This window comes from Cherax quadricarinatus, chromosome 73 (genome assembly GCF_038502225.1).
Source record: "Cherax quadricarinatus isolate ZL_2023a chromosome 73, ASM3850222v1, whole genome shotgun sequence".
NCBI lineage: Eukaryota > Metazoa > Arthropoda > Malacostraca > Decapoda > Parastacidae > Cherax > Cherax quadricarinatus.
In genome coordinates, this window is record NC_091364.1 from 3,969,789 (window position 1) to 3,988,340 (window position 18,552).

The following is an 18,552-nucleotide window of genomic DNA, read 5'->3' on the forward strand; positions in this document are numbered from 1 at the left end:
AAACAAGACAGTTGTAACTATGGGAGTAGTACCAACTAGGGGTCTCCTACGAGTGAAATACCTTGTATTTTCATTATGCAATAATCGCGAACAAGCGATACAGGATGCAAATCAACCACGGGGGGGGGGGAGTTGATTAATCGTTCTAGGCTTTTCGTTTTGCAATTAACACATCTTCAGGAGCTTGCAATGTTGCAGAAGTGGGATGTCCAGGTAGTCCCTTAAAGTATCAGGCGTCTGAAGATGTGTTGATTGCGACACGAAAGGCCTAGAGCTGTCATTCAACTCCCTCCGTGGTTGTTTTGCATAAATGTTAATGTAGCGTTGTTTTGACTAGCCGCTGGCAGTGATAAACTATTGTTTTTAAATTAAATTTTAAACATTAAACTACCAAACAATTTAGAGATAAAGCTTTAATTTATTATTAGTGGATTGTTCCAGTCACGGTATTGTGTCTTTCTATTCTTCTAAAAACATAAATAAATAACCAAAACAGTTTTATTTACCAAAATCTGGACGGATAATATCACAGACCGTGTAACAGGTAGAAATTGGATCACATAACATCGTTCAGCAACGTATCTAAAGGCAAATATTACATAGTTATATCCAACATACTGGAACCTATTTACTGTAGAAGAGACTAAGCATTTACAGTGGTACTTTGATAATCAGAGATTAGCTAAATTTACAATGTAAATAAGACTGATCTGTACTGTGAAAAACTTAATGAATATATATATATATATATATATATATATATATATATATATATATATATATATATATATATAATTTACATATATGTCATTCATTTATCGCCAGAACAATTATATATTTATACAGCTATAGGATAGTAATTACAAGATTCTATTTATAACGCTGAAGCCACATATGGGATACACTGCTTTCATTAATACTGTACAGTATTAGCATCATCGGAATCATTTGTATTTTCTAACCCCTCAAGGAAGGTTCCTTGATGTTGGTGAGGGGCTCTTGATTTAGGGAATTGGATCTGTGCTCCAGTTCCCCAAATTAAGCCTGAATGCCTTCCACATCCCCCCCCAGGCGCTGTATAATCCTCCGGGTTTAGCGCTTCCCCTTGATTGTAATAATAATAATGTATTTTCTAAGCATATGAACTGCTGAGAAATATTAATAAACCTATAGAAATGGGAGATGATGGGTGTCTAGTTGTTAAAACCGTAATGATAAATACCTGAAAAAAGAGTAATTAATAGCAATGTCTTCTAAATAAGGCTATACATTGTCTACACTGGACTAAAATATTTTTGGTACGTTGTCTCTGCATCCATCATCTCAAGATGGTGGATAACAGGACAATTATGCCAGAATTTAGTGACCTATTTAGCTGCATTCATGTACCGATGTAAAAACAATAGAGTAATGAATAAATACACTGAGATTATAATGAGTATTGTATAAATTGTATCAGAACAGGCTTAAAAACCGTTTATCCTTTTTCTTATTTAGGAAGCTATGGGTTTATGTTCTTATTCTTTACTGAAGTAACAACGGCAGCTGTCACTTCATCCTGAGGAATGAGACGGAATGAATGATTGCCATAATCATACCTTCATTACAAGCTGAGGCATTCAGGATTATCAGTAAAGGACTTTACTCCAATTAAAGTATTCTGTGACCTACCACCTATGATTCCTTCTGTCTTGTGACATGCGGGAACACCATACTAAAACATCCTTTCTCTCTAGAACTGTTGATTGCCAAGTTGTTAGTGCTCGTAATGCAGAGGGGTAACAGCATTCATCCAGCATGAGAGCTGCCGGTTTTAACCCGCAGTCTACTACTGTATGATTTCTCGATCTGTCAACCTGAGGTCGGTCTCTGACCCGTCACAGCTGTTGGTACTCGCTTTTTAGTACGAAGAAAGTGGTTTCAAGTGTTGATAATTCTCTCTCAGGTTAGTACTCGTACCCTTCACCTTCTTCTTCCTCCTCCGAGCCAGGGTTCTCCTCCACTTCCTCGTAGTCCATCTCCAGGGCTGCCAAATCTTCCCGGGCCTCTGAAAACTCCCCTGAAATAATAAACCAAGCCATTAATTTATATTACTGATTCACTCATTAAATCGTAATAACAGGATTGCAAACAAACCATGGAACGGGTGGGGACTGAACCAATGGCAAGTGATTTCTGAAACTCCAGGCCAGTGTGCTAACCACTCAACAAGGTCCCCTGGAATTTTAAAACTCACCTGTCATATATTCAATCCCCTCCCGTTCCGTGGTTTATATTACTGACTGCGTGCACTACCGACGGGTTGCAAGATACATGTGCAATGAAGATACCCAAGTTTTTGCACATGTATCTTATTCATCAAAGATTAAAATATCGAAAGAATTAATATTGCAAAAAATATCACAGTGATGAAATAAGAGAACAGAAATATCTGAACTCTTTCATGCGTGTTTACACACACCTTTAAGAAAAAAAATCTAGAAAATGGTTAACGAAAAGTGAGGCTAATCACGAAAAGTGAGGCTAATCACGAAAAGTGAGGCTAATCGCCTCCTTTCAATACAAAGATTTACAGTAAGTGAATGCTATGGTAATATTAACATGTTGAGAAAAGACACTTATGTACAGTTCCTGTATATAAGTATCTTTCGTTGCACACAATTTACAACATTTATGTGACACTGGGATACTCTAGAAATGTTGACAAAAGAATGTATGTTCTGTGCATTGTTTTTATACAGCAGTACACAGTGACAAGCATGGTAAGTGTGGCAGTGATGTTGAGTCTTCATAAGACATTCCCAAGACGTTAGTGAAGCATCACACTACGTGTGTTCAGGGTATCAGTCCCCCCTCAATTTTGTATTGAGATCTCTCATATCTGTCTATGCATATATATATAAGGCGTCACAGAGTGGTATGTAAGTGAAGAAATAGTAGTAGTAGTAGTAGTAGTATCGGAGGTAGTCTAAGGAAGATGAGAACAGAGGAGTGCTACAGGAGAGTCCACGGAGGTAGGACAAAATCCCTGAGGGACAAAACCCCACAGTTCAGAACCCACCTGGACAGAAGACAGGAAAGGCAAGAAAATATAAGAAAGGAGAAGAGATAATGAGATGAGGAGATAAAGATCAGGTCAAGTCACTAGTGTTGTGAAGTTTGGAGCATTTAATAATGCATGAGAAAGGAAGAATCTACAGAGAAAGTCAAGGGCTAAAATTTACACAAGAAGTTGTATTTAACTAAAAAATATTAAGTAATATCAAGATTTGTTTCTTTTCGTATAAAATACAATCAATTTTTTCTTTTTTATTTATATATATATATAAAATACCGTCACCTCATGCAAGTTAGAAACAATGAAAAAAATTATACTGAAAATCATTATGCAGTGATGAACACAAACTGTTTTGTCAGTGTTGCATTAACAATGTTGAATCACTAGATGCTGGAGTTGCAACTTGCAATAACACACTCGTGAAAGTTGCATAGTGGATTGCTCAAACTTGTGCATGCTTACTCTACACTCGTCCTTAACAACGTTGCTCACTGGCTATAGTGACAATGGTTCAGGAAGTTTATAATCTGGACTATAAGACGGTCATTAAGGCTGTATTTAGCCTGTTCACCAGCAGTTAAGAATACCTTACTCTCTAAAATATGGATTATAGTAAACTCTCAGTGTATATACTCTCAGTGTATATACTCTCAGTGTATATACTCTCGGTGTATATACACTGAGAGACAGAACACATCTCGATGATGTGATATGATGACACTGGTTCGTAGTAATAATTTCAAAGCCTTTTTTGAAGATGTAGAAAGTCTTTGTGTATGTATATATGCAAAGTATGTAAATATGCATGAGTTGTATATGAGTACGTATTTGGGTACGTATTCACATATGTATATTTGTAGTAAAAATGAATTTTGCTGAAAATTAAGAATTAGGTCATGAACCTAACATTACTTTCTTCCCAACTTTCATCAACTCACTCTGGTTCCCCTCGCATGATCTGCTTCATCCTGTGGACATTTCTTCATTATTTACACTGTGAAAGTGGAGCCCAGACAGCAGCTACCTCCATTTGGTTAGTTCTGCGTATTTTTTTACAAAGCTACTAGGGAAGAGAGGTCACATGATACTATGTAGCGACGCTATGTAGCGACAATAATGAAGGAAGGTCACATGTTGAAGAACAGGTCTTACTTTGCATGATGTTTCTCTCTATGTAGAGCGATTTGTCCCGGTATAATATTATTCTGTAAAATGTTTTTTCCTTATAGAGTATGCTATGTGATATGTGTGTTAAACGTGTGCATGTGGGGTGAACATTCTCCACGTGAACACATGTGAATCTTGCAGGTGTGGCTGTATGTTATACCGCTGTTAATGATACTCAACACATTAAAACCAGGATTTACGTTTAACTCTGCTAGTTCTGAAAAAAATGCATAAGTGACTAGCTGAAAGCCATAGTGTTGAGCACATAAAATAAATAATGATCACAGGAACATTCTTCTGTGAAGATAGTGATTGGGTAGGTGGGTAGATTTAACAGGTGTAAGGGGTGAGAGCAACCAGTATTGTACTCGTGTGGGGACATTTGCAGGTCACTCTTTGTAATCACCAGTGGGTCGGGTATATGAGGATCCAAGAGAGAAGGAGAGAGAAGGGGAGATGAAAACTGGAGAGTTCAGTAGTCCTCGTTCTCAGACTCCCCCGGTTCTGTTGAACTTGCTTCCACTTCGTAGTAGTCCATCTCCAAGGCGGCAGTGTCTTCCCGAGCCTCAGCGAACTCTCCTGGAGGTGTTGCGAGGGAGTGTGGGAAATAGGTGTTGGGGAGACATAATGGAGAGTGTTAGTGGGGAGAATGTGTAACTGAAGGAGTGTGTGTGTGAAGGTGTTATTATGATATAATGAAATATACAAACATTGTCTCTACATCCACAGCAGGACTCGAACCTGCAAACTCTGTATCAGCATAACCAGTACTTTACCATGAAGCTAGTCCCCAGAAGCACGTGGTAAAGTACTGGTTACTCTGTTACAAAGTTAGCAGCTTTGAGTCCTGCTGTGGACGTCGAGACAATGTTTGCAAATAATTTCGCCTGTTTGCGAATTGTTAAGCATAATGAAATATGTGTGAGTAAGAGAGTATATGTGGAAGCGAGTGTGTGTGTTTGTGTGTGTGTGTGTGTGTGTGTGTGTGTGTGTGTGTGTGTGTGTGTGTGTGTGTGTGTGTGTGTGTGTGTGTGTGTGTGTGTACTCACCTAATTGTACTCACCTAATTGTGGTTGCAGGGGTCGAGACTCAGCTCCTGGCCCTGCCTCTTCACTGATCGCTACTGGGTCCTCTCTCTCTCTGCTTCCTGAGCTTTGTCATACCTCTTCTTAAAACTATGAATGGTTCCTGCCTGCACTACTTCACTTGCTAGGCTATTCCACTTGCTGACAACTCTATGACTGAAGAAATACTTCCTAACGTCCCTGTGACTCGTCTGAGTCTTCAGCTTCCAGTTGTGACCCCTTGTCCCTGTGTCCCCTCTCTGGAACATCCTATCTCTGTCCACCTTGTCTATTCCCCGCAGTATCTTGTATGTCGTTATTATGTCTCCCCTGACCCTTCTGTCCTCCAGTGTCGTCAGTCCGATTTCCCTTAACCTTTCCTCGTATGTGTGTGTGTGTGTGTGTGTGTGTGTGTGAATATATATTGAAGTGAGTGTGTATGAGTAACAACATATGTGTGGAATCGAGTGTGTGTATGAGTGAGAATATGTATATATATAAGTGAGTGTGTGTGAGTGAGAATATATGTGGAAGTGAGTGTGTGTGTGTATGAGTGAGGTTAAACGTGAAAGCGAGCGGGAGAGTAAGAAAGCGAGTGTGAATGTGAGAGAGTACATGTGAAAACGAGTGTGTGAGTGAGAATATGTGAAAGCAGGTGAGGGAGTGAGGGACGTAGGTGTTGTGATGATAGAGTGACGGCGAGACTGAACACAACACAGATGCAAGGACTGTACAGTGTGTGTGTTCATTCTCAGAAACTCCAGATAATAATCACTTGGAAATTCAATAAATATTGGAAAAAAAAATACATCATATTAACAACATCTATGAGGATATTGAAAGCAAATATAAACTATGTACATAAATTAATACAATTAAAACAAAGAATAAAAAATATATAATGGGATGGTTCATAATTTTTTTTTATTTATTGTCTAGTATTTCAACTTTGATTTTTTTCATGTGTCATAAACGCTGATTAGTGATATGGTAAACCACATATAGACAAAAACTAAAAAAAAAAGAATGAGAATATCTATATATATAGTCCAAAAACAGAAACCCTCTTCACATCCCATTCCCATTTCCATCTACTTGGAATTTACCCTTCTGTCTAGTTATACATAGTGTCCCATAAGTCTGGAACCATGGGTTCTTTAGATAGGAGGTCAAGTTGTGGGGTGGCCGGCTAGAAGGCTCGATCTCTCCTATAGAGTCTTGTCTGTAATTCTTCTTCTTTGTTTACCATCTAGAGAGCTGTGTTACTCTCGCTTCAATTTTAGTGCTTGATCCTCACTTAACAGCTTAAAAAATAACTTTTGAGCACTACAAATTAAGAAAAATCTGGTATCTGTACAATAGGTCTGTCTGAGGTTAATATACACACAACAGACCTTCCTGGACACTTTCTGACGCCTGACGAAGATAATCAAGATTTTATAGATGACGTATCAATGATCCTGAGAGCAATTATTATATATTATGTGAAAAATACCTATGGTAATGTTGTTAATGTATATGTTAAGAAATAGTATTAAATCACTATACAGTATTTACATTGATAACTACTGGATGGGAAATGTTAGACTTTCTGGCTTCATTATTTCCCCTTAGGACCCGTCTCTAATTATAAATACCCACGTCTTTGTTTTCTGTGTGAGCTGATGAAGCCCCTGGTAAACAAAGCGTCTTCAAAAAAAAAAAATAACCAGCATTGTGCGTGTGTCATATTTACATACTGTCAGTATACACTATCTTTGCATCCCGTTATCAGGCCAGTAGATGCTTAACCACGAACGGGACGCCAGAAAATATCACTGCGCCCCTCCCCATTTTCCAGGCGCTGTATGTCCCTCATGGACTCAACTCTTCCCGCTGAATATATATAATAATTTAGAATCCTGAGATTCAGAATGAATGTAACACAGATGACAGTTATTAAAGCAAAACATTGAGACGTTAGGAAGAATACCTAAGGTGAATGAGTCGTCAATAAGGGAAGCACAGTGGACGGGGACACAGCAAAGGCAAGCTCGACACATACTCTACCTTCATAAATAACATAACGACATTGAAAATTAAGCTGAAGGATCAGAAGATGAAGTCCAGCCCCTGCAAGGTGATGCTTTCTGGAAGGAATAGGCAATTGCAAATAGGTTAACACACACACACACATGCATCTAGGGAAAGGAAACTGACCTTCTTCCATGCCTTCTCCGACGTACCAGTGAATGAAAGCTCTTTTAGAGAACATCAAGTCAAACTTCCTGTCAAGGCGTTTCCAGGCTTCCTTGATGGCAGTGGTGTTGGAGAGGACACACACTGCTCGCTCCACCTTAGCTAAGTCACCGCCAGGAACCACAGTGGGAGGCTGGTAGTTGATGCCCACCTTAAAAAAATAACCTCACGAGAGTAATGTTGATCAAAAAGTTTTACATCACATTAAAATGTGTATGGAGAAAACACACATTTTTAGATCAGATTTATATTGGAACAACGTTTCGCTCTCTGTAGAGTTTTAGGTTAGGTTAGGTAAGGTTTGTCAGCAAACAGACAGTTATTTGCTGAGGTGGGTCTTAGTGATGACCCGCAGCTGGATCTTTTGGTCATCTAACCGAGGCCTTCCGCTGGCTTTCCGGTCCACCCCTTTAAAATTATGCTTATAAGAGTGATTGTAGAGTATTATAAAATTTTTCATAAAGCTCTACTCAGGGCGAAACATTGTTTTATTAAAAGCTTAAGCTGCAAGGTACGTCTTTTTCATAACTTTGTTGACAACAGACGTTACTTACGATCAGCTTCGAGGGTATTTCTATCTTCTCTAACCTGCTAGCTGCCTGTTCAACCAGGCTGTTGCTTCCATAACCCTGTTGCTTATATAGCCCTGTCATATATTGCAAATAGAGAAAAAACTCTTCGGATGAGTCATCCTGGAGTTGATAACCCAGGATACTCCAAGAAAGCCAAGCAGCGTGGCTTATGTCCCTTGATGACGATGACTGATGTCAATGAAATCAAGAACTAATTTTATTTCCCTGCGTGAAAAAAAAAGTAATCACTAGAGGGCTATCAAAGAGGCAAGTCGACATCAATGTATTCATTTCGACATCACTCTAGTGAAGACGTTTCGGTTATGGGTCCCCCTGACCATTTCAAGTACATGCATTTGAAGTGATTAAGGTCCCAGAAAGTCTTCATTAAAGCTATTCTGAGACAGTGCATTCATGTCCATACACCTCTACTTCATGACAGTCATCTACTTTCTTAGTAGAGAGTTAGAAGAGTTAGATTTGAGAAAGATCTGCCTAGTATGGGCCAGTAGACTGCTCCAGTGCTTCTCCGTTCTTATATTCTTTTGCTTTTGTCTACAGAGGGTTTTTCAAATTCACGAGATCTTTATAACACGATTGTAAACCAATCACAGAAGGGATGGAATTCAAACCAATGGTATATGAGACCTAAAAATCGCAGGCCAGTGTGCTAACCACTAGCCTGAGAGTTTCAGGTCTCGCCTGCCATGGGTTGACTCCCAAGTGTTCTGTGAATTTATAATGTTTCAAAATTACCTTGAAGCCGGTGGGGCACCAGTCTACGAAGGAGATGGTTCTCTTGGTTCGCAGTTCTGCAATGGCGGCATTAACATCCTTGGGAACCACATCTCCTCGGAACAAGAGACAGCAAGCCATGTACTTCCCTTCCAGAGGATTGCACTTTACCTGTGAGAGGAGGAGTATGTTGCTATTAATACTTTCTTGGGGAAGCGCTAAGCCCGTAGACGGAGTCATCAGGCTGTTGTGGGGTATTAAAGAGGAATTCGATTTGACCCGAAGAAAGGAGAGAACCGCTACAGTTCCCTGGATCAAGAACCTTCCATCAGGTGAAAGACACTTATGGTTCTAACCTCACCACGGGTGGGGTTAGAACCCGCGATCAGATTAAGACATTCATTAATCAAACGTTTCGCCCTTGATGAAACCACTAAACAGAACATTATAGGTTATTTTCAAAGCGAAATGCATTAAATAAAAGGTCTAATCCACACATATACTGTATTTTTCCCCATAGTTATAGGCAAGCCATGTTTATAGATGTAAATTCACCATATATTATAAATTAGGATTGGTCTACACGCAGACTGAAATCCAATTGTGACATGATAATGGTCCTGAACAGACCGAAACGTCACCATAATGTTCCACTTCGAACTGATTGTAGTGCTGTATGAACCTTGTGGGTTTAGCGCTTCTTTTTGATTATAATAATCGGAACTGATCGTGATTGTTTTACACAACTGTAATATTACGTGGATTTTTCGAGGGGAAAATGGGGAAGGGATTAATTAAACAGAATTTGTTTTCGTACGCTGGAAATTCTTACCATCTGTTGGTCCTGTTCGAAACATTTGGAGGTGATTGTACGAACGTCGAAGTTGTCGTGCTGGGCGTTGTCCGTAGACACGACCGGGGAGTACGTGGCCTGGGGGCGAGACACGGAGATACAGTACATCATATTATTATCATTATTATTATTATTATTATTATTATTATTATTATTATTATTATTATTATTATTATTATTATTATTATTATTATTATTATTTTATTATCACTATTATTATTGATTCCAGCGTAGAAGTCATACAGCGCCTGGATATAAACAGGTTTAATCCGAGGAAGACAACTCCAATCCCTTTGATCAAGATCTTTTCATCAGCATCAATATATATATATATATATATATATATATATATATATATATATATATATATATGTATATATATATATATATATATATATATATATATATATATATATATATATATATATATATATATATATATATATATATATATATATATATATATGGGGATAGAAATCTTTTGCTCTAGAACTTTCGCAGTCTGGAGCGTCGTCAGGAGCTATGCCATGTATCAGTACTAACAAGTGAGGTGAGGCAGAATCGTATCAGCAGCGTCACATACATTATTAACATACTAATCTTAAAATGAGTCATTAAATCGTTTTTTTTTTAATACAAAAGGTTTAAGGAAAGAGCCATCATGTCGGACCTGCTGCAGCGACTTACCAGAGGGAAGTGTATTCTTGGGTAGGGCACCAGGTTAGTTTGGAACTCTGTCAGGTCAACGTTGAGCGCTCCGTCAAACCTCAGTGAGGCAGTGATACTGAAATAGAAAGTGATTTTTTTCTTTTACACCGTTAAACCATGGATCCTGAGAGAGGAAGCAGAGGCACTGTGTGTGCCACTAACACATCTATCGTAACAGGGTAACTGAGGTGTGGAAGACAGCATATGTACTACCAATATTTAAGACAGGAGAACGACAGGCAGTATTAAACTACAGACCTATCTTATCTCAGCTTATTTCATAGCTTGGCTTTAAGATATATACTGCAACAGTGTTACGATGCCTACAGCAATAGTCGACTAACACTCAGGTACTTTAAAAACATGGAGATATTTTCATTTCCTCGTTTCCACTCACTCTTTCTAACTACCTTGTTCTAGATACACTCACCTGGAGACCACCTGACCAATCATGCGGTTGAGGTTGGTGTAAGTTGGTCTGGTGATGTGTAGACCCTTCTGGCAGAGATCGTAGATAGCTTCGTTATCAACCATGAACTCGACATCACAGTGTTCCAGTGTCGTGTGTGTGAAGAGAATGGAATTGTAAGGTTCCACCACAGCCGTCGACACCTGCAAACATGCCATCATGTCACTTTCTCCTGAAGATGATGAATAAGGCACATATGCAACGCTTATGTGTTGCACATGTGTCCCTCAGCCTCGATAGAAGACTGAGGGACAGATCACCTCAAGATTACCTCTCCTCTTCTACTGTCTCCAGTGATATATTCCTTATTCCTCAACTTGTCGTCGGTACTGTAAACCGTTAATGTGATTCTGTTACAGTTCACATAAAAAAATCTTCGTTACACTTCACATAAAAAAATCTTCGTTAAATTGGTTGGGCCATGAGCTTATAATTTACTGTGATTTTTTTCACACCATTGAATATACAAGCTGAGAGTTGAACATTAAAATGGTATAAAATACCGACAGGTTGTTAGGTAAGACACATATGCAACAGTTAGGTATCTTTATTTCGAAACGTTTCGCCTACACAGTAGGCTTCTTCAGTCGAGTACAGAAAAGTTGATAGAGGCAGAAGATACTTGAAGACGATGTAATCAGTCCATCACCCTTAAAGTTTTGAGGTGGTCAGTCCCTCAGTCTGGAGAAGAGCATTGTTCCATGGTATGAAACAATATGAAACAATATTGTTTCATACTATGGAACAATGCTCTTCTCCAGACTGAGGGACTGACCACCTCAAAACTTTAAGGGTGATGGACTGATTACATCGTCTTCAAGTATCTTCTGCCTCTATCAACTTTTCTGTACTCGACTGAAGAAGCCTACTGTGTAGGCGAAACGTTTCGAAATAAAGATACCTAACTGTTGCATATGTGTCTTACCTAACAAGCTGAGAGTTGTTATGCTATGATCACATAACTGTAAAGACAGTTTATTAATGGTAATACTGCCAGAGAATACATGATAATGGTAGCAACTTTTTCTGACTTAAATACTTAATAACCAAACAGTTCTTGTGATATGTAAATAATTCAACTTAACGAGACTGCCACCTCCCCTACTAGCACCACCACCATTACCTGTACCAGTGCTTCAAGCAGCACCACAACCACCCCTATTACCACCCCAACCAGCACCACTACCCCAGTCACCACCACCATTACCTGAACTAATGTCACCAGCATCACCACAATCACCACCACTACTACCTTAGCCTGGCTGTGTAACTAATCACATTCTATCATGACTAAGAGACTGATCACCCTAAAATTACTTCTCCATTTCTTCTACCATCTCCAGTGTTATAATAGCCTGTATTCAACCGAAGAAGCCTGCTACGCAGGCGAAACGTTTCGACAATAAAGCAACGCATTAGCTGAACTACTGTCCGAAATGCCCAGGTATGTATTTCACAAATCAAAATTGTAATTACACATTATAACCTTTGCAAAGAAATAAATTTTTTATCTTTTATCTTTAGTGTCTTACTCATCTACCACCACCACCACCACCACCACCACCACCACCACCACCACCACCACCACCACCACCACCACCACCACCATCACCACCACCACCACCACCACTAGTACCCCAAAATGGTTATAGTTTTTGACAAAACTCCTCACCCCTTGGTTGTTTACCTGTGGCACTGGGTTGCATACCTGGAGCGTTGGGTTGCTTACCAGGGGTGCTGGGTTGCTTACCTGAGGCGCTGGGTTTCTTACCTGGAGTGCTGGGTTGCTTACCTGGGGCGCTGGGTTGCTTACCTGGAGTGCTGGGTTGCTTACCTGGGGCGCTGGGTTGCTTACCTGGGGCGCTGGGTATATAGAGAAACAGAGCTTGGACTTCTTGCCGTAGTCGAGTGAGAGGTGTTCCATGAGCAGTGAGCCAAAGCCAGAGCCAGTGCCACCACCGAAGGAGTGGAAGACGAGGAAACCTTGAAGACCCGAACACTGCTCCTGCTGCTTCCTGATGGTGTCACGGACCACATTCAGCTGCTCCTTACCTGCAGCACGAGGCATAAATGGTGACTCAGAGACGCAGAGGTGGAGGGAGGAGAGATGGTGATTCAAAGGGGAGGGAGGAATAGTAACTTAGAGAGGGAGAGATAGTGGCTCAGGGAGGGAGAGATATTGACTAGGTAAGGAAGGGAAGAAGAATATCTTCTGTAGAGTAAGGAGAATCCTTTTCTCTCTCTGTTGACAAATCCCCTGAGCACCCCTGAAAACACTTACCAACAGTGTAGTGACCACGAGCGTAGTTGTTGGCAGCATCCTCCTTGCCAGTGTGTAAGGAATTAGGGGAGAAGAGATTACGGTAGGTACCCGTTCTGATCTCGTCTGTAGAGGAAAACACACAACATCACAGCCAGGAAAAGATATATCACGTCCAGAAAAACACGAAACATCACAGAAAGGTAAACATACATCACAGATTTTAAATAAGGATTCAAGTTTCTCTACTACACTAGGGTTATAAAGGCTGGTTGGATGGCTAATGAGGTTGAAAGCTTATTACACGAGGGTCATTAAAGCTGCATGTTATCTGTTCACCACCAGTCAAGAATACTTTAATAACTAAAATAGGACTTAAAGGAAAATCTCAGAGTATATACACTAAAAAATATATATATCTCAGTGTACATATTCTGTGCGATTCTACTCATACCCAAACCAAGATCATTCAGATCTTTGCCTGATCATTTTAGCAATATGACGGCTTCTTGGGTTTAAACCCTATCTACTGAAACATGTCATTAAGGCAATGCATCATCCGTTTACCACCAGTCATTGATAATTTAAGTCCTAAAATGAAGATTAATATATATATTTTTAGAATTATATGCTGATACATATGCATCTCTTGAAGGTGGTTCTGCAAGAGGCTCTTTTAGGAGACTTTGCAGGAGGTTCTGCAGGGGATGTCTGATCAGCTAGACCGTGAGAGCTATTTAGCGCTGCGAGCTGCAGGTCGGAACAACCTAACTGATCAAGGCGGTCAATAGAGAAGTCGAGTTTCAGATATAGCTGTGAGGCCAAAAAAAAAAAAGTATTAAGTAGTCAGAACGTTTTATAGCTAAGATCACCATTCATTCTCCTGGTGACCTTAACAGCAGCATCAAATATTCATTACTACGCCTCTCAGAACTGCCAATAGTGCCCCAGGAGAGAGAGAGAGAGAAAGAGAGAGAGAGAAAGAGAGAGAGAGAAAGAGAGAGAGAGAGAGAGAGAGAGAGAGAGAGAGAGAGAGAGAGAGAGAGAGAGAGAGAGAGAGAGAGAGAGAGAGAGAGAGAGAGAGAGAGAGAGAGAGAGAGAGAATATAAATAAAAAAAGGCACGGTACCGTGACTGGAACAATACACTAATAACCCGCACATGGAAGAATTATACTTACGACATTTCGATCTTACCTGGATCATTAACTAGTCACACAGAAGAGCGAAGGGAAGGGAGCTTCTGTGTAACTAGTTAATGGTCCAAGTCGGACCGAAACGTCGCCATAAGTTTCATTCTCTTACGTACAGGTTATCTGTGTAGAGTAGAATATATTATCATCCTGCCTTACTGTGAAAAAAATTAACCTTTGAAGTTAAATTTATTCTTAAATTTAATTTTCTGTGTTTGCCACAGGCATAACACCAGACACAAATATCTCTACGACATTCCCCGTGTCCGACTAAACCTTTACAAAAATTCAATGTATGTCAAAGGCACCCTACCTGAGAACTCTAGAACTGCAGACACATTCATCACCTTCAAAACTACCATTAGAAAACATCTTATCTCCCTGATACACCCCGTCAACTAACTACACGAATACCACCTGGTGGTTCACACTTACACTCACTCACCCATTTGACCATAAACAGAAATATTAATCTCAATCTTAAAATAATGAATCCTATGATACTCCAATACTGAAACTATGTACTGTGCCAAAACAAAAGTATTCACATTGCTAAACTCACAAACTAGTATTTAGTCACTTAGCCATAATACCAACTTACCTCATAATTTGTAATATTTTAAAATAAAGAATTAAACTAAGTCTGCCCGAAATGCCTAGCCATGCTAGGCGTTCTAGTGGTGCACTCTGTAATCATTATTTAACTACATGTAAACCACACAACCAAATTCTGTAAATTCAACATTGTAATCTTTATAGAGAATAAACTTTGAATTTGAATTTGAATTTGAGAGAGGAAGGGAGGGTCAAGTGAGGTCAGGGAGGCATGAGGGAGCAGCTAAGTCATATTACACAACAAAGTCAGTCATCCAGGGTTAATTGAACAGCTCCTTAACACGCACACACACTAAACCTCAAGTTTCTTAAGACTTTTCCTCTGCTTCACTAGAAAACTTTATCTGGTTTAAAGGTGTTAATTATACTCTAACTCAAGCTATGAACACTCAGTTCATTACTCGGATTATAAATCTTGGTAGTTTTGGGTCAGACGTGAATAATTCTGAAGACGCCGTGTTGCCTCAATTCCATGGTCAAGAGAGAATTTTCTTTAGATAAAATTAGCATAGGCGTAGCATTATCTGTTAAGGATCTAATATAGGCTATATGCACTACTCCAGTACTCCAGTGGTGCCTATGCTAACCTTCCTATGGTGTGGAAATATACCTAGTTGGATGAATCATATTGTGGCTAGCTGGTTAACGCGACGGTCTGGAGTTTTGAGACTCTCTGATCGCGGGTTCTATCCCCGCCCTGCTGTATAGTCCTTGTGGCTTAGCGCTTCTTTTTTGATTATAATAATAATCTATCCCCGCCCGTGGTATGGTTTGTTTACAATCGTGTCGTTACGATTTCGTGAGTCACGCAGTACTCCATTCTTATTATTCCTACACTGGCACCATAGCTGGGGTTGTAGTCACCAACATCTCAGAGCAATTAGCGTTTTTTGCACTTCATATTTGCTTATGATTTGCATGGGAATACTTGGGAAAGGCGGACAGCGGAGGACATGGAAGTCCACATCGAGGCTGTCTGTTGACTTCAGACTGCCCCATTTATTGAATGTATATGATGATCTGAATGGGTTTACTGTGAATTTAGTGAGCAGGTGAGTGAGGCAGTGTTGGCAACATTTTGCTTCTGTTCTCACCTTACCTTATATGTACCTCATTGGTCACTGTAAACTCATTATTACTTTTTCTAATATGTAAAAATTTTGGGTTGACCCAGCAGCCACGAATAACTGAAGCATTCTGAGTATGCGAGCCTGAAGACTTAAGCAACTGTACCCACCCGGGCACGGTGTATCTGGCCGAATTCTGCATTTGCAAAGTACCTCTCTAGCTTACATTTGCCGGTCCAATCTGTTACGATTCTGCTTGAGAAAAGACTTGCATACTTTTGTGTTGCATCTTCTGCCTCGTAGTTTAATTTAATTTTTTTCGAGTTATGGACTCATTCAGCAATTTTAAATAGGTCTTCATTTTTGAGTGACTCCAAGCCTTTTAATATTTTAAGGTTTGAATGAGACCTCATAATCTCTGTTTACACTAGAAATAAAGATTGATTGTTTGGAGTCTTTCTTCTTAAGTTTCGTTTCGATTTTGGTACACTCTCCAGTGATGGTAAAAGCTTGGTAGTTCTTCTATGTACACTCTCCAGTAATGGAACAAGCCTGATAACTCTTGTGTCGCTCTTATTAGTACACTCTCCATGGATGGCACGAGTTTGCCAGCAACTGTTCTTACGGAAGAAACTCTTCGTAGATAGGTTTGTAAACACATAAAGGCGATCAGGTATTCTTGCTTCGATGAAGCATTTTTTCTTGCTTCGATGAAGCATTTTTTCAAGTGTCCTTGTCGTATTCTTGCTCTAGGAAATATTAAGAACTTCAGCTGCTGACGTGAGCTTCTCTATGCTTCCTGCAGAAACATTTTCTGTCTTTATGAAAAAAAATAATCTGGCTGATGTAGAGCTAAATAAAAATTATTAACCTTACGTGTTGAGTCTTCAGAGCCAGTGGTCATTACTGGCGCCATGGAAGCTAGACGAGGAGAAGAAGGTGCAGGAGGAAGAAGAAGAAGAAGAAGAAGAAGAAGAAGAAGAAGAAGAAGAAGAAGAAGAAGAAGAAGAAGAAGAAGAAAATAAAGAAAAAGAAGAGGCAGAAGGAAAAAGAAAAGGAGGAAGAAGTTGCTATTTTCTGTCCTGGGAGACGACACAGCATAGCTGTGTTGTATTAACCTGGGAGACGACACTGCATAGCTGTGTTGTATTAACCTGGGAGACGACACTGCATAGCTGTGTTGTATTAACCTGGGAGACGACACTGCATAGCTGTGTTGTATTAACCTGGGAGACGACACTGCATAGCTGTGTTGTATTAACCAGGGTAAATAACCCACGTCATAACCTACCCCAGACAGCGTGGAAACAATGGGAATAATAGAGAGTGTTGTCATATTTTAGGGTTGCACAACAGCACTATATTTAGCCACGAAGACAATAATCTTAGATCAGGGTTATCTTTCAGTGAGACGGAACAATCATACTCTTCAATTATACGATGAGTATGATGCATGATAAGATGGTTGATAAGATTTTCTTGGATGATTGTTCCTTGGAAATATGTTGAAGGTTATAAGTTAAGCTGGTGTGTGTGTGTGTGTGTGTGTGTGTGTGTGTGTGTGTGTGTGTGTGTGTGTGTGTGTGTGTGTGTGTGTGTGTGTATGTGTGTGTGTGGTATGTGTGTGTGTGTGAGTGAGTGTGTGTGTGTGTGTGTGTGTGTGTGTGTGTGTGTGTGTGTGTGTGTGTGTGTGTGTGTGTGTGTGTGTGTGTGTGTGTGTGTGTGTGTGTGGTGTGTGTGTATGTGTGTGTGCGTGTGTGTGTGTGTGTGTATGTGAGTGTGTAAGTGTGTGTGTGTGTGTATGCTGTGTATGGTTCCTGCCTCCACTACGTCATTTTCTAGGCTATTCCACTGCCTTACAACTCTATGACTGAAGAAATACTTCCTACTATCTCTCTGACTCATTTGTGTCTTCAACTTCCAATTGTGGCCTCTTGTTTCTGTGTCCCCTCCCTGGAACATCCTGTCCTTGTCCACCTTGTCTATTCCACGCAGTATTTTATATGTCGTTATCATGTCTCCCTGACCCTCCTGTCCTCCAGTGTCGTCAGGCCGATTTCCCAATCAATCTTTCTTCATAGGACATTCCCCTTAGCTCTGGAACTAACCTTGTTGCAAACCTTTGTACTTTCTCTAGTTTCTTGACGTGCTTTATCAAGTGCGGGTTCCAAACAGGTGCTGCATACTCCAGTATGGGCCTGACATACACGGTGTACAGTGTCTTGAATGATTCCTTACTAAGGTGTCGGAATGCTGTTCTCAGGTTTGCCAGGCGCCCATATGCTGCAGCAGTTATCTGATTGATGTGTGCTTCCGGAGACATGCTCGGTGTTATACTCACCCCAAGATCTTTCTCCTTGAGTGAGGTTTGCAGTCTTTGGCCACCTAGCCTATACTCTGTCTGTGGTCTTCTGTGCCCTTCCCCTATCTTCATGACTTTGCATTTGGCAGGATTAAATTCGAGAAGCCATTTGCTGGACCAGGTGTCCAGTCTGTCCAGGTCTCTTTGAAGTCCTGCCTGGTCCTCATCAGATTTAATTCTCCTCATTAACTTC

General features: G+C 40.1%; 1 protein-coding gene across 2 annotated transcripts in view; it reads right to left on the minus strand.

The window, feature by feature from the left end:
- Nucleotides 1–807: 807 nt before the first annotated feature.
- The window catches only part of LOC128701133 (tubulin alpha-1 chain-like), a 55,338-nt gene continuing 37,593 nt past the window's right edge, over nucleotides 808–18,552 (minus strand). Inside the window, exons 3-11 of one of the 2 annotated variants that reach the window (XR_008408862.2) lie at nucleotides 13,146–13,250; nucleotides 12,720–12,916; nucleotides 10,826–11,007; nucleotides 10,375–10,471; nucleotides 9,667–9,765; nucleotides 8,856–9,005; nucleotides 7,489–7,678; nucleotides 4,632–4,804; nucleotides 808–2,059 (exon numbers count right to left, since the gene is read on the minus strand). Coding sequence is in view for 1 of the 2 variants with exons in the window: in XM_053794718.2 (XP_053650693.1) it covers nucleotides 1,947–2,059; nucleotides 7,489–7,678; nucleotides 8,856–9,005; nucleotides 9,667–9,765; nucleotides 10,375–10,471; nucleotides 10,826–11,007; nucleotides 12,720–12,916; nucleotides 13,146–13,250 (1,133 nt within the window). In the remaining variant the exon portion in view is untranslated. The remainder of the gene's footprint in view (nucleotides 2,060–4,631; nucleotides 4,805–7,488; nucleotides 7,679–8,855; nucleotides 9,006–9,666; nucleotides 9,766–10,374; nucleotides 10,472–10,825; nucleotides 11,008–12,719; nucleotides 12,917–13,145; nucleotides 13,251–18,552) is intronic. The other variant, XM_053794718.2, reaches the window with a different exon arrangement.